The sequence below is a fragment of the Plectropomus leopardus genome, chromosome 18, assembly GCF_008729295.1.
Source record: "Plectropomus leopardus isolate mb chromosome 18, YSFRI_Pleo_2.0, whole genome shotgun sequence".
In the NCBI taxonomy this organism is placed as follows: Eukaryota; Metazoa; Chordata; class Actinopteri; order Perciformes; family Serranidae; genus Plectropomus; species Plectropomus leopardus.
Genome location: NC_056480.1, coordinates 4,683,129 through 4,698,897, shown reverse-complemented (window position 1 = coordinate 4,698,897; position 15,769 = coordinate 4,683,129). Strand labels below are relative to the sequence as shown.

At 39.8% G+C, this 15,769-nt stretch overlaps 1 protein-coding gene across 2 annotated transcripts; it reads right to left on the bottom strand.

Annotated features, from left to right (window-relative positions):
• Nucleotides 1-3,920: 3,920 nt before the first annotated feature.
• brd2a (bromodomain containing 2a) lies at nt 3,921-14,582 on the bottom strand. Of its 2 annotated transcripts, none has more exons than XM_042506959.1 (12): nt 13,089-14,582; nt 9,789-10,095; nt 9,445-9,582; nt 8,884-9,025; nt 8,514-8,713; nt 7,835-8,389; nt 7,435-7,563; nt 7,107-7,298; nt 6,739-7,001; nt 6,175-6,494; nt 5,494-5,622; nt 3,921-5,077 (listed from the first exon to the last, which is right to left on the bottom strand). In XM_042506959.1, exons 1-12 carry the CDS (start codon nt 13,118-13,120, stop codon nt 4,953-4,955), a joined length of 2,532 nt encoding a protein of 843 aa, XP_042362893.1. In that variant the 5' UTR covers nt 13,121-14,582; the 3' UTR covers nt 3,921-4,952. The 2 variants fall into 2 exon arrangements, with proteins under 2 accessions (XP_042362893.1, XP_042362891.1); XM_042506957.1 differs by having other exon boundaries at nt 3,921-5,080; nt 13,089-14,581.
• Nucleotides 14,583-15,769: the final 1,187 nt, after the last annotated feature.

Below are 15,769 nucleotides of genomic sequence, written 5' to 3'. Positions count from 1 at the left end.
CATCTACCGCCTGCAGCAACGGTTTTATTTTAAAAACATTCACCGGAAGTGTCCTTACTATTTGTGGCCGCGAGAGGGCGACACGGTTACACAAAACCAAACACTGTGTGTTAAACTTGTGAATATAAAATACGTATATAGATATATAATATATAAATAAGTATACACACTATGTAAAGAAAATTATTTATTTTATCGTCTATGAAAAGAGCACATTTACATTGATTTTAGAGTTAAAAATTGTGATTTGAAAACTCTACCAGTGCTGTTGTAGTTACTCACTGTGGCCACAAGAGGGCGCAAATATTCATGATTTTCACAGCAGGTTATTTATTAAATAATATTTATTAAAAGCGTTTTTCTCTTTGTCGTTGTAATGTGTTTTATTAATTTGCAACTTCTATAAACCTCTATAAAAATATATATCTTTCAGGTACATAAATAGATAAATTATTTACTAAATATGTTCAACATAAGTCTTAATATACTTTTATTATTATTATTATTATTATTATTATTATTATTATTATTATTATTATTTATTATTATCATCATCATCATTATTATCATCATTATTATAACTATCGTCACTGTTATTATTGTTCATACTTATTACTTTACTGAGAAAAAAAATGCATGTCACTCATTTGAACAGTAAAATCAACCACAATGCAGAATTGAAACAAATGTACCAGAGGGCCAACATCAATGTTTTTTTGGAAAAGAAAATGAAAGAAAGAAAAAGAAAGAAAGAAAGAAAAAGAAAGAAAGAAAGAAAGAAAGAAAGAAAGAAAGAAAAAGGAAGAAAAAACTAAGTCTTAGTCTTAAATATTGTACCGTCTGCCTTAAAGCTTGGTAGAGTTTATGGTTATAAACACGCTATTTAATACAAGCACACGTGAACACTGCCCTCCGGTGGACACAATGCGCAACTACAACTCGCTGCTTTTATTTTGAAAGTGCTCACCGGAAGTATCCCTTATAGCTGTGTAGTACCGCACTGTGACCACCGGAGGGCAGCATCAGACAGGATTACACTGATCCTCTGCCAATAATCGGTTAAACAAATGTAAATACTTAAATTAAAAACTTAATAACGTTTAGTTAGACGCGGAATAACTTTAGAGGTGAAACTGAGAAATTCAGAGTGATGATTAACAAGCGTCACAGTGTTTTTGTATGTGAACATGTTTTTTTTTTTCAGCTGTGTTGTGCGATCATACTCTGATTACCTTGACTTTTTACATAAAAATTCAAAAAATCTAAAATATATTAATACTTATACTAAAAGACAGTATCATAGAGCTTACAAATTATTAAAACAAATCTCTAGAACAACGGGGAAAATGCTGTAAGGTTTGATTAATAACCTGGGGCGATATCATGAGTATTTATGAGCTCTTGTGGCCACAGTAACTACAACATAATTTTACTGTAAACTGCAACTTGAATATACCTTTCCTTTGTCTTTCTTTTTTTCCATTCATAATTTAACCCACACCCCTTCAATTGGTTTGCCTGACTAAAAAAATATATAAATGAAAAAATAATTATTTAGACGCTGAATAGATTAAGCAAACTATCATGGAGGAAAATTTTGGGGTTGTTTTTTTTTTTTTTTTTTAAACTCAATTACTGAAAAATAATTGTCTTATTATACTTGTCACGCATTGCCAAAAGCGCAGAGGTGTAGTATCGCGCTGTGACCACCAGAGTGCAGCATCAGGTAAATCACCGTAAAGACAGACACAATGGCATGAGATGACTTCCGGTTAACACTATCACAATAACACAGACGGTGAAGTTGTTGATTAACTCCTTAAAAAGCCATAATAGCTTACATCATCTTGCTTGGTACCAAATAAATTAATTTTATTATCGATTTCAATTTTCCTAGTCCCAAAACAAAGAACCAAAATGTAAGACGTCCTATCGTTTGTTTTAACGGATTTCTGACGAACTAATTTTAATCAATAAAAAATAGTTTCTTCATGTTCATTGAATTAAAATATATTTGTGAACTTTATCAGTTCATTTAAGATTAAAAGTTTAAGGTCAAAGACAATAATAGCTAAGGCAAAGCTTTTTAATTAAATATTTATTTAATACATTTTTAAAAATATTGGTCTATAATTGGTCTATACCCATGTGTACTATATGTTGAGTACTAAATTAAAAAATAAGAGGGGGGGGGGGGTTATTTTAATTTTCAATTGGGTTAGTTTTTTTTGTGCGTTTCTTCCTGTATTTTTTCTTTTCACGTGGATTTAAAAAAAATAATAATAATGACTTAAATTACACAGAAATATAAAAACATGTATTACTGAGTAAAATATATTGTGTCAAAATTAAAAGTATGGGAACTCCCAACATGGACTCTATTTCAAAGGTTTACTTTCTAAACTGTTATAAGACATGATATCAAATTTTCAGGAATATAGACAGAAAAGGAAAGGGAAAGAAAAGAAAAATAAAGCTAGACACCAACTTTAAATGTTATGTTCCTTGTGGGTTTTCTGACGTGTGATCTGCAGTTTTTCACTCCCTACACATCTCTCGTCTCCGTGTAAAGCAGGTATGTGACAGCAGTGCTGGAACAAAAACAAAAAACACAAAAGGAAAAGTTAGGACAGGAAGGATCAGGTGTGTAATTACTGCAGCGTCTTACCTTACAAAGACGGGATGCAGCTCGACCGTGATATGATCTGGAATTTTTAAAAGCTTTTGTTTTCTCTCAGCTGAAATGATTTGAATTAACATCGAGGTCAAAACAACAATTAGCAATGTGCATTTAAGCGGCTGTACATCATAATTACAAATCCGTCAACACAGATTTGTCACACATGACTGAATAGTGTGAAGGAACATCAAGCAATTTACATAACAGAAAAAGACAACTCATTTATTTTGAAAATTATTATTGGAGTTATTACACCGTAAATAAAATTAACCCCCCAGTCAGTGAAAAGATGAACATGTTTCAGTTTATTTATGTACAGATGTTCGGATGAAATGATGGAGTCAAGTACAGAGGCATTTAGATTTCTGACAAACTTCAGAAAATTAAGACTAACAACTGGAGTATTTCGTTTTACAACATAAGCCCCCCCCAAAAAAAAATCTCCACTGGACAAAGAAAAAGCTTGACTACGTTACTGAAGGAAAAAACAAAAACATGCTCAAAGATTGAGACTGTAAAATATGTACACTTCTACAATCCTGACAGTTTAAATCTGTGCATATTTCAGAGTAGACTTCGATTTTAAAAGCTTTCGATTACGTTCAGTGTTATTAGAAAAAAGTCTCCATTTAAATTCCTGCTAAATAAATAATCAGGTTCAAACATACAATGTTCCAATCTCAAGCCACTTTAAAAGAACAAAAATAACACACACACCTCACCTAAATCACAAAATCGTTTAGTAGTACCACCAAACTAAACAGTGCATTATTACTCACAAAATTAAACCATCGGTTTTTTGTCTACAGGTTAAACTGTCTGCTGGATACCAAAATCCTTTTTTTTTTCAATAAGCCATGCTGCTCTTATTTATAATAAAAACTTTTTTACCTGCAAAATTGACGAGAAAATCTCACCAATCACACCCGAAAGCTGCTGGTGAGAAAGTCCCAACCAAAGAAGTGAACTCAGTCTTTAACAAAACTCTTTCAGCTGCCATAGATCTCAAAGGCCAAATTGTTTGGAGACAAAGCAGCTTTGTTTTTGTAACACCGTGCTTAAGAAGTGATGGCCCATGGGAAAAAACAAACAAACACTTCACCTACTTGATTAAAATGTCAGACGTAAGAACCACCAAAATCTTTTTCTTGCAATTTCAAACCCTCAAGTCTCGAGAGATGGTTTGTGACGTTAAGTCCATCAGACCTGAACATCAAAAGAAATCGAAAGAACCAAGATGTTATTTGGGCACGGGTGAGTGGACAAGACACGTCCTCACAATTTATTAGCAGATTGGTCACAAGAAGAAAAAAAGCAACATGTTTACAGAGAAATTGAAATGGATGAAAAAAAAAAAGACAGCACACATGGGAACAAATATATGGATGTATAAACTGACGTGTAACTATGTCACATTTCTGTACAGTGGCCAACCCTTTCAAACAAGTACATGAGTACGCAAGGATGCAGTAAAGTAGTACATGAGTATGCGGATGTTTGTCAGCTCCTCTGTATTGCATGCATTCTGTATTCTACTGAACCAAGGTGCTTCTGCGTGCAGACTGATTTTCAACGCCTGCGTCAAAACTATGAGGATCTCACACTCGCACGTGCAAACACATACGTGACACATTCATACACTCACAAACACACACACATACACACGTGTTTCCCCTCTAACCTCTTTGTCACTCAAGAAAAAAAAACTAAACAAAACCTAAAACACAACTCCTCCCGCACCAGTTCATCTTCCCCAGAATGAGGGAATAAATTAGCTCCATAAAATGCTTCTTTATAAAAGAAAAATAGATATTTATATAACTGTACACCTTATCTATACAGCATAAAGACAGGGAGCACAAGAAGAAGGGAAATTATCTCCAGAAATAAGACAGATTCTGGCTCTAGCACCCTTATCCCTCCAACGCATGCGTCGCTCTTCTTTTTTTTTGCGGGAGATGGAGCATCCCTCGCTCTGCCCAGCGAGGCCAGTTCTCCAGAGAACGGCAGGACTTCACAATGAGTCTCTATCCATCTACTGTTCTGTGTCCAGGGCCGGGTTGGATGAGTGAGCAGAGCGCAGAGGAAGCCCCATCTCTCTCTCTCTTTCTTGGTTTGACACTTGTCGAGTCGGACCAGTTCTGCCTGGTCTCGTCTGATCCGTCCCGCGGCTCCATCGTCAGTAGCTCTACTGCAGTTCAGTCCACTTGGTGGGCAGCAAAACACCCAGGGTCCCCTCACGTGACCCTTTCATACTGAAACCCTCGGCCTCTCAGCCAGAGTCTGAGTCGCTTGTGTCTGAGGATGAGGATGACGAGGATGACGAAGAGGAGTCTGAGGAGGAGCTGCTGGCGCTGAGACGTGATGGCTGGGTGTGCTGCTCCGTTGCAGGTTTCTCTGCTGGAAAAAAGGTAGAAAAATTTTTTTAGACAACAAAACCACCTCAAGAACTTGAGAGAGATGCTTCACGTTATAAAATGTTGACACTTGAAGTACAATGTATTAAATTCTGTATCTAAACGTCACATCAGAATTTTCATTAAAAGATTACTTTCAAGTAATTTTGTACGAAGATCAAACCCATCCCTAAGTATAAAATCAAAGCATTTGTTATGACATCTAAGGAAATTAAATAAACTTTGAGCTCTAACAAAATGCCAGCAACACCAGTCACTCAGAAAATAATATCTGTAAAAGCAAATTCCTGACATAAGATTCATCTTACACTTTATTTTTATCTGTAAGCTTTTAATTATATTAAATTATCTTCAGTTGTAAAAACACTCTTTAAGACAGCAGTATGGCAGACTTACGTTTGGTCTTGGCGGGCTTCTTTCCAGAGTTGAGCTGTCCACTGACGTCCATCAGTCGTCTCTCCAGCTCCATTTGTTTCTCCAGAGCGAGCTCTTCCCGAGACTTGCCAGCAATGTTGTTTTTGCTTGCTGCACATAAACACACGGTATCCATAAGATAGGGGTACTGTGCTGCAGTACCATAGATATAAAAGTCCTCAAGACCGCTAGACTTATGAAATATGAAATATTATGGAAGGCATGGACAGTTCAGACTTAAGTGCTTTGCAGTTATGCACCTCTTTAAAATGTCCTATTTCTCTTTACTTTATACACTCTATTTAAAGCTTTGTTTTTATTAATATTACATCAATAGGTTTTATTTTCCATCTTTAGTTATGCATTTGGTGCATTCTTTTTTTATCTTTTACGCGTATTATCGGATATATTTTATCCATGTGCATTCTTTGACTATTTTGATCTCATCTTTTTTTGACATGCAGGTTATATTATATCTTTATGTCTTTTCACATGAAGCACTTGTTGCATGTAATTTCTTTGTTGTAAAGCACACTGGGTTGCATTTTTTGTACAAAAAGGTGCTATACGAAAAACTCTATTATTTTTTTAAAAAAGTGAAACAACAATAGTGCATGATTATGGACCGAAAGTCACAATTATGTCAAAATATCTTCTACTAACCGTATGGCTTTCGAGGTTTCTTCCTCAGACAAGTCATGACGTATCTCTCCAGCTCCCGCAGCGTTGATGGCTTCAGGGTCTCAAAGTCTATTTCGATCTCCTCTGGGTTGGTGTCTCGGAGCGAGGGCTCACGGGACTGGATGATGTAAACAACGCGGCCCAGCTTCTCACCAGGCAGCTTGTTGATGTCAAGGCTCAGTTGACGCTTTTCATCGTATGACATGGGCGCCGTCTCCTCCTCCTCGTCCGAGTCGAAATGACTCACTATGGGATCGTGAACCGGATGAGGCATGCTAAAAGTCATGCCACCCTTTTTGGTTCTGATGGAAAACAGGAAGGAGACGGAGGGAGAGAAGGTTTAAAAATGACTGAGGGACTTTTTTTTAACTTCTGATACTATTTTTACACTAAAATAACTTTTTACACAAATATCACAACATGTAGTAATCTGACTTTGTGCTGGTTTAAAGGTCTCATTGGGACCTCTTGCAAAATTTCTGGGGCAGCAAAAACAACATGCAACACATACATTTCCAATATTGTCCAATAGGTGTCAGTACTCACTTGCTCTTGTTGTTTTTCTTGCTTGGTGCCTTCTTGACCGGCATTACAGGACCAGTTGTCCCTCGGTTGCTCTTGGGTTTTGGAGTCTTTGTGATCTTGGGGGTCTTGGGTGGTCTAATAGGTGTTATCTCTTCCTCTATCTTCCGATGCTTCTCTTTTTCAACCTTTTTCTTCTTTTTCTTGTCCTTCTTCTCTTTCTTTTTCTTGGGTTTGACGATGGGGCCCTGTGAGAGAGCAGTGAGCTGCTCGTGTACGGCTTTGAGCTGAAGGGAGAAAGACAGGCAGACGTGTCAATTAAACATTTAGGGCAGGATATAGCACCATTATGTGATATGCTATACTGCATGTGTACAAACTGAGGTACAAACCTGTTCCTGCAGCTCTGCCAGCCGGTTTGCCCTCTCCTCCTCTGAGTCAGAGCTGGGGCTGCTCTCGCTCTCCTCACTTTCGCTGCTGAGCTCACTCTCAGATGACGATGAAGAGGAGGAGGACGAAGATGAGGAGCTGGGGGGTGCTGGAGGCTCGTCTGGCATCTTAGCAAAGCAGAACTCAAAGACATCCTAAAAGGATTAAACAGTATGTGAGCAGACCACTTTAAGAAGCAGGAACACTGGTATGCTTTCAGGCAGACGACAGCGAGGTAAAGTACTAAAGTGAATTATGCTTTTGAGAAATCCGCTATAACTAGCACATTACCTGCAATTTTCTGGCCATGCCCACCACATCATGATCAGGGGGGTTATACTTGTAGCAGTTTGAGAACATCAGTCTAACATCAGCAGAAAACTGCTGGGCGTCGCGATACTCTCTGCTGTCCATCTTCCGCTAAAAGCACAAGAGAAGATTTTAGCCACACACTGTATTTTTAAAAAATAAGCAAAGGTGAGTGCCCCATTGTCTCGCAACACTGGAAGTACCAGTTTAAATTAACCTATAATTATGCCACACCTTGTAGTCAATGCTCATTCTTAATCACAGAAAATATGAGTAAGAAGGTGGTACACAGTGAGAGTAAATGAACAGGACTACAGAACAGATTACACCGTTTCCCTGCTCTGACAAATGTTGACAGTTGTGTGTATTCTGAGGCGAGTACCTTAATGGTGCTGAGGTCCATGGGCTGCTTAATGATGTCGTGATAGTCGTGAAGACCAAGTGACGAGGCATCGACAGGCTTGTAGAACGGCCATGCATATGCTGCGTGCTTCTTTGACAGCAGCTCCTTCAGGACCCCACTGCAGTAGCGCAGCTGGGGGCTCAGCTTGCTGCGGCGCACCGGCGGCGGCGCCATAGAATCTGGTAAGTCCTTCTTGGGAGGCTTGATGGCTCGTCCACTTACTCCTCTCCTCCCCCCAGATCCTGCTTTAGAGCTCATCATCACTGGTCCACAGCCCATCCCCATACCCATCCCCATTCCCATCCCCATCCCCATGCCCATACCCATCCCCATGTTCATGCCCTGGCTGAGGCTAAGGCCTTGGTTCATCCCCAGGCTGGAGTTGTGGTCCACTCCCAGAGAAGTGAGGGTGAGTGGGGAGTCGTGCCCACCGCCCATCCCCAGGCTGATGCCGCTGACGCCCATGGTGCTCATGATGGGCATAGCGACAGTGGTTGGGGTGGTTGTGTCTGCTTTCCTCTTCACACCTTTTTTCTTTTGAATAAAAGAAGACAAAAAGGGTCAGAGAAGGGTGTTTAGTTTATGGTCATTGTTTTTAATTCAAAGTACTGTCATAATCAGATAACACAAACATAAAATGTTTAGTGTAATGCTGTACCTTAGCGGTGGGCTGTGTGGGAGGCAGACCAGTAATGGTAGGGATGCTTTGCTCAGATGTAAGGATGGGGGGCAGGCTCTTGGTTAAGTGTGTCTGTGGGGGGGTGGAGAGGATGGAGTCAGGTGTTTCTGGGGTGGGAGGTGAGTACGCTGACTGGGAAACAGCTGGGACCTGATGAGCTGTTGTCACTCCTCCAGAGACTGTGGTAGAGAGGGGGCAAGGTTAGGAGAAGAAAAGGAGGGGGGCAGATTCAGAAAAACTAGTACTCAGTAAAATGGTTTGTGCTCCTACTTACATGTGCATTAGAAATTATTACGTGCTTGTTCTGTATGTATGACAATAGCAGACTTCACATGTCTGGCTGTATTACCTCTGCCTTTCCTGCCAGTTTTGCTTTGTTTGATTCGGGGAGGAGGAGGAGGCAGCTCTTGTTCCTCCTGGGGCATCTGAGCCACTTTCTGCAGGAAAGCCTTCTCCAGAGACTGAGCCATCAGTACTATATCATCTGTAGGCTGCAGAGGGGGGAAATTGGGCACAATGAGAGATTGTTCAAAATGTAAAGGTTTGTGAAGTTGAGTAACATGTTTATAAATAAAATAATAAAACTAGAACAAAATTCCCCAATACCTTTGCAAAACTAGACCTTAATTTAAGGTCTAAATTTACTTTAATTTAGTTTGTTTTGTTTGTCCTTGTTTTGCATCTGTCCTTAGACCGTCAATTTAATAACAATTTGCCTCTGAATCTTTCACTTAAAGGTAAGCATCTGTCACTGGCATCAGATGATGTCCATGGGATATGATTTTTATCAAATTTTAGAATGCCCGTTTTGTGGACAAAAGTCAGCATGTTCACCACATGTCCACATTTTCTTGCCAAGACTTCCCAGGCACACATTTTTCCAGACACACACACACACACAAAGTCTTACCTTGTTATAAATGTAGCAGTTGGTAAACATGGTGTTGAAGTCCTGCATGCACTCACTGGCACTGCGGTAGTAGTTATTTTCTAGTCTCTTCTTTATGGTGCCCATATCCATGGGATTTTTGATGATCTTATGATAGTCCTGGATGGAGACAGAGACACTTCGAGGATAAGACACAGTGGCTACTACATCCCAAAATTACTATCTAGGCTTTATATTACTAACAGTAATGGTCACACATAACTTGGCATGTTGATATTTATGTTGTGATAATACTGTTTGTGGAATAAAGTTTGCCCCCCTCCTTATAGAGAAGACAAAGTCCAATTTCTTGGTTTCACACTCACAGGTAGGTTGAGCTTGACCGCATCTACAGGTTCATGGAAGGGCCAGGCAAAGTGATGTCTCCACAAAGATTTGAGCAGAACTTTCTGTAGAAACTGAAGTTGGTTGGTCATCCTCCCCTGTCGGTTGGGGTCTTTCACCGGGGGCTGTGGGGGTCCCAAAGGGGCCATAAGACTGAGAGGGGGCATCCCAGGACTCTCAAAGCCCTCGTAAAGCAGTGAAGGTTTTCTGATACGTTTCCCAGCTGTGGCAGAACCCTGGTCCATCGTTGTGACTCCCATTATGCCAACGTCAACCCCGACGAGGGAGCTGTAGAGAGCAGTTGAAAGTCCAATTAACTATTTGGCAGTTATCAGAGGTCATTAGAATAATACAGAGTGACCTGTGGAAAGAAAATGTAAATATATTTGTTTCTCAAGCTGGACCAAGTTTACTCTACACCTGTAGAATAAACATCAAATTGTTGACTTTAACAGCCAGTCTACTATTTCAATTTTGTTTACCAATTAATGGAGCCAAGCACACTGCCTGCATATACAGGTGCTTTACATTGAAATAGAGGCCATGAGCAAACTGGGTCTCTGCGGAAAGTCAGAGTATGCATCAATAACTTTACCAAAAACTCTTAACCATGTACACCACCCAAAAATAACTGGATGAACTGAAGATGTTCTTTTCTCCCCATACTACCATAATCATCTATGTTACATATTCAGTCCAATAAATCCTGGGATTAATTAAAAAAATAATTATCTCGCTGTGTCATACTAACATACGTGTTCTCTTGTTGGCATGTATATTATCCCTGCTTACCCCATCATTCATTCACAAGAATAAAGTATAGAGGAAATTTTACAAAGCAGTCAGTCACATGTTCTGGGCATTACTCAGCAAGCATACATCAGCCATGACTTGGAGTTCACTACTGCAAAATCAGCACTCCTGGTTCCAAGAGGCATGACGGGCATGACCACCACTTCCTCCTCTCTGCGTATATCTCACTGACTACACAGACATAAATTTTACCCTGTGCCCATCCACAAAAAAATGCCCCCCCCCCCAATAGGATTGTGGGAGTTTCAGTTGCCTGGTTACAGTTATCATTGCATTTTTGAGTTTTCCAGCAGAAATGACCATAACATACTTTAAAAATGTTCATGGAATCATAATTTTCAAGCCCCTCAGCCATGTTAATGATCTCTAAACTCTCTAAAAAGTTTACATCCTGTTGAGTTTTACACACCCACTTGTTACATTATCAGTGGTACTGTGAATTTGCTGACAACTGCAGCTTGTAGTGTTAATGGGTAGTAATTTCCACAGGGAAAGAAAGTAAGTCTCTATTCAGAATGAGTCAGGGGCTGCCATTGACCTTCACTCCATAGCGGCTATATAATCAAGAAAGTTAGAGGGAGTTTGCGGAAAACTCTGCAGTTCTTCTGCAGTTCGATAGCTATGTTTTGACACCACGGACATATCAACATCTCTACAGGGTTATCCAATCTGTTGTTAGAAAGAAATAATGTATATAAAAATGCTTCTCTTAATTCTTGGAAGATAGTGGCTTATTTTATACCAATTCTGGGCAGTGTTAAAGTGAAACCCCAAGCTCCAATTTACACCCCCCTATCAACACTACTTTGCATATGTATAAATATCCCCAACCCCATTCAATTTATTAATTTATTAGAATTGCTACAAATAATCCAAAATGACAGACAGCATGCCCATTAACATTTGATACATGGCTGCTGATGAGGAATGTACTTCTGCATGCTATACTGGTACCACTGCAGTCAACAAGAAATCAGCCTGGCTGACTTTGATGACGGGAAATGTAAGCGTCCACTCCCTCCGTTGTCAAAGCAAAAACTCACCATAGACTCATCTCCGCTGGTCAACTGTCACTTAAACTGCAAAACAAAACTTGTTCTGAGACCAAAGGGGGTCACCTGCTGGTACATAATTTAATATCAAACACCTAAGGTACTTAGCATCTGCAGAATTTGTTTGTCCTATTACAAGTTTTGCCACAGTAATTGAGTCTGCCGCTCTCTGACATTCAAAGCAAATGATGCAAATGGTGTACATTACTGTTTGCATCATGCTGTTGATAAAGGGCCCTTTGGGGCAGGTGTATAACCAATTGGTGCATCCTATTTATCCACTACCAGTGCTACAGGCTTTTGGAGCACTAGTCCATCCTACTCAAGCACACTGAACAGAACTGTTGCAAATACAATGAAATGTAAATTTAGCTGCAATTGCAGTGGAAAAAATGACTAAGAGTGCAGACTTGGCTTAAGGCAAAAATAGAAATACATTTACAAATTGGCAATCTGTTTTGAATGATACAACTTTTGGAAACACATTTGTCAGTTAGTGTACTTTATTATTTAAGAAGTAATCATGTACATGGCATTAACAACACTAAACAAAAACACTTTTTCGTTAGCTGTAAATCGGATTAACATATTAGTATGAGTAAAATTGGGTATGGGTACCCGAGGAAAAAAATCAACACAAAGAAACTGATAATTAAGTACAGTGAGTTATGTTAAGTTAATACTACCTAGTTTGGGTTGAGTGACATTGAGCGATGTAACCAGGTAACCAACTGAAACACACACACATGGATAGCTTACGTTACACCCTCGCCTTTTAGCGTTATTGCAATGTCGGCGAAGCAGCGATCACAACAACCCCTGCTCGTCACATGGCTACAATAACAACCCGGCAAAACAAGCACCTCTGCCTTTATAGCGTTTTCTGGCGTAAGATATTGTTAGCTCGCCAGCGTTTATTATGCGTCAGAATACTTAAGAACTGTTAACGAGTCCATTTCTATTAATTTCAGACCCTATAACCAATAAATTGCACAATTACCATCATGTAAACAAGACACGTCGGCTGGCGGGCCAGCTGCTATTAATGTTAAACAGGAGGAAAGCTTGTATGTGACGCTAATGCTAGCTAAGCTAGCACCAACTGCCAGGCAGCGGGAGAGAGCGGCCAACGGCAGAGGCGCTCGAAAGATGGCGCCGGCGTAGTGCGAACAACAGTCGCAGCTTGTTACAACCCACAAACCAATTTTATTTCCTTAACGTGAATATCGCTACTTTTCCCTTTAACGACGCGGCAAAATTCTTCCTGCAGCACATTCACTGTCCATTTCCCTCTTCCACTCGGCAAACACCGGCTGCCAGTAACGATATTTTGAGGGAGGAAAAAAAAACCTCGTAAGAAATGTTTTCAATATTCCCTCTGATGGAAAGCTGAGAGTCAATTTTACCGGTAGATACCTGTCAAGGAGCGGGTTAACAGCCATATCCATCAGGATGGATCCGGATTCTGTTTTTAGCTAGACTCAGACCTGGATCCGTCTCTGTTCGTCAGTTCTCTCCGCTCCCCGCCACGGCGAACTCCTTTAATCTGCTTCGTTGAAATGGCGACTGAGCGACTACACCCGCTCTTTTATAGACAGCCCACTCACCCTATTGGGTAGACTACCTCAGACTGTCCACGCCCTCTGAGTTTCTATTGGCTACTTCACATGTCCGTCAAAGTCACCACACCCCTAGATACTGAGACTTCACTGACAAACTTTCGGGCCAACCTATTCGCATGTTTTCGCTGTCCGTCACGGAAATTGCACAATACTATTGGCCGAGCCTATTCAGTAATACAGAAACGCTTTCTGTAACTGGCTCCTCCATTTAATCCTGCACAAAAAGCGAGGGCGACCAAAACCACCCTCCTCCTTCTCGTGTTACATTACGTCAACGTGTGCAAAGCGACGGCGCGGATTGGTCAAAAAGGTTGTAACGCGGGCTTCCAGGGTAAATACCAAGAAGCCTATTGGTTCTTCCACCAGGTCACACGCGCCCCTCAAGAGCCTCTCCCCACGAGACCTCCGCTTACCAGAATATCCGCATTTCTGTCTTTGAGAAGAAGCACACAGCCGCCATCTTTAAGCACAATGACACAGACTATTATAACGTAAATATTAACAAAATGTGAGCGAAAACATCAAGTAAAACACACAAAACACTATATGTTTCGCGTACAAACACAACTGCGATAATCGGAGATTATCTTCTGCAGGAAAAAAGGCCACCACTTGGGTGCACAAAGACAAACAAGGCCTCCATAGATCAAACACCAAAGAAGTACTTTAACGCCCAAATTTACAATACCAAAAGTATGTGTAACGAGAAGGCTAAAGTCTATTTAGTCATACGAATAATATAAAAAAGACCACACCCAGACTGAGTCATAAAGACTACCAACTGTCCACTGAATGACACAGCAGTTTTCCCTCGTTGACCTTAATACTACTTTTACTCAAAGTAAATGCTGTTTTAACTAAATCAAATTAATAAGACGATCACACTGACTATTATCAAAATTACAATATTAAAAAATCGAAACGAAAACTAATCATAGGTTCGAAATTGTAAATGCCACGCCCTAGTTTTGTAAGTTTACAAAACGGCTCAAACCAAAACTTTAAAACACAATCACAAAAAAGTAGCTTTTTGCAAGATATTTTAAAGCGACCGACATTATCTACAAATTCAACAACCACACAAAATGGTTACCTAACCACTAGGCGCCCATCCCCCACACCAAGGTTACAAATTCCCCACAATGTCACTCAAATAAACGCTGAAAAGTAACAACAGATCCTTGCAACATTAAATACTACTATAGTTTAACAACTTTACGCTGTGAAAACATGAAGAAAATGTCGGTTCAAAAACAAAAAAAAAGTTAAATTATCCAAGACTTTTTTTAAAAGTATGAAAAAAACACCTTGAATTTGAAATAAATACAAAGGTCGAATAGTAAATCCAAAAATAATGCGAAACCTTTCTTCAAATAATCTTCTTGTCTTCCACCTCGATACTTTTTAACCAACACATTTCCCTCAAACATGTCCGCCTTCTTCCCCCATTCCCTGCGCCGGGTGGGGGAGGGGAGTCATGTGACTGTTTATCGAAACTTCGACACGTGGCATTCCGGAAAAACCGCAATAAAATACATCCGCATCTCGTCCTTTCTCATAAAAACGTCTTCTCCATACACACATCCTGTGATTGACACACAGTTTTAGGCCCGGTTTTGAGGATAAAGTTGGCAAAATATCCGAACAAAGAGCATACTTTCCGCTGGATTTGGCTCGCTCCGATTGGTCAAGTTTGACCACGTGACGCAAACGCTTTTAGTATTATTGATTGTCCTAGTTCCCAAAACTTCTCCTGACGGAATCCGTGTGTCATCGCTGTAATCCTTTACATCTCATGTGAAGTTTATCTGTTTGTCTCAAAAGGGTTTGTAATGTCTGTTTTCTTCTGACGAAGATTGCTGACGAGCTCGGTTGTGTTGCAAACACAAAACATTGCGCATGCGCCCGTGCCAACGACGCACCGAGAGAGCTGAAGGCTGATCCCAGAGCAGTTTCGGGTTTTTTTCTTCTTGTGTTAAATTTGAGAGATCACAGTGTTCCCTGGAAAGGAGGTGGGATCCAGCTGCAGACGAAATGACGAGGGTTTGGTTTCCCAATTAAAGCAGGAATAAGTAGAAACACATTTTGTTATTTGTTATGACTCATTGACTTATAAGTGATCAAGGCCTATCAGAAAGTTGTTTTTAATTAACACTGACCAAGAGTATCCATTTCTTTACAGGAAAAAACCCAATCAAATTAAACTATTCTTATATACTAATAGGGGGACACATTTGTGCAGCATCCGTTAAGAAAAGAAGAGCAGTTGTCTTTAATTTGAATGCATACACAGTGATGCCTAAATCTCAACATACACCTCCACAAACTGCTGTAATCTCAGAATATATGAACTTCATTAATCAAGATGCTCTAGAGAGAATAGTTTCCATGTGAAATGTAAAATAATTATTTTTGGACAATAGCATTCTTATTGCTTTGTGGGTTTTTTTGTTTTTTTGTTTGTTTTTTTTTAAC

Bases quoted from the DNA above. Each gene is read 5' to 3' on its own strand.
- brd2a (XM_042506957.1), bottom strand. From the start codon at position 13,120: ATGGATATGGCTGTTAACCCGCTCCTTGACAG. The intron at 8,390-8,513 runs GTACAGCATTAC...TTTATTCAAAAG, and splicing joins CCACACAGCCCACCGCTAAG to AAAAAAGGTGTGAAGAGGAA. The intron at 7,299-7,434 runs GTAATGTGCTAG...TAATCCTTTTAG, and splicing joins GCATGGCCAGAAAATTGCAG to GATGTCTTTGAGTTCTGCTT.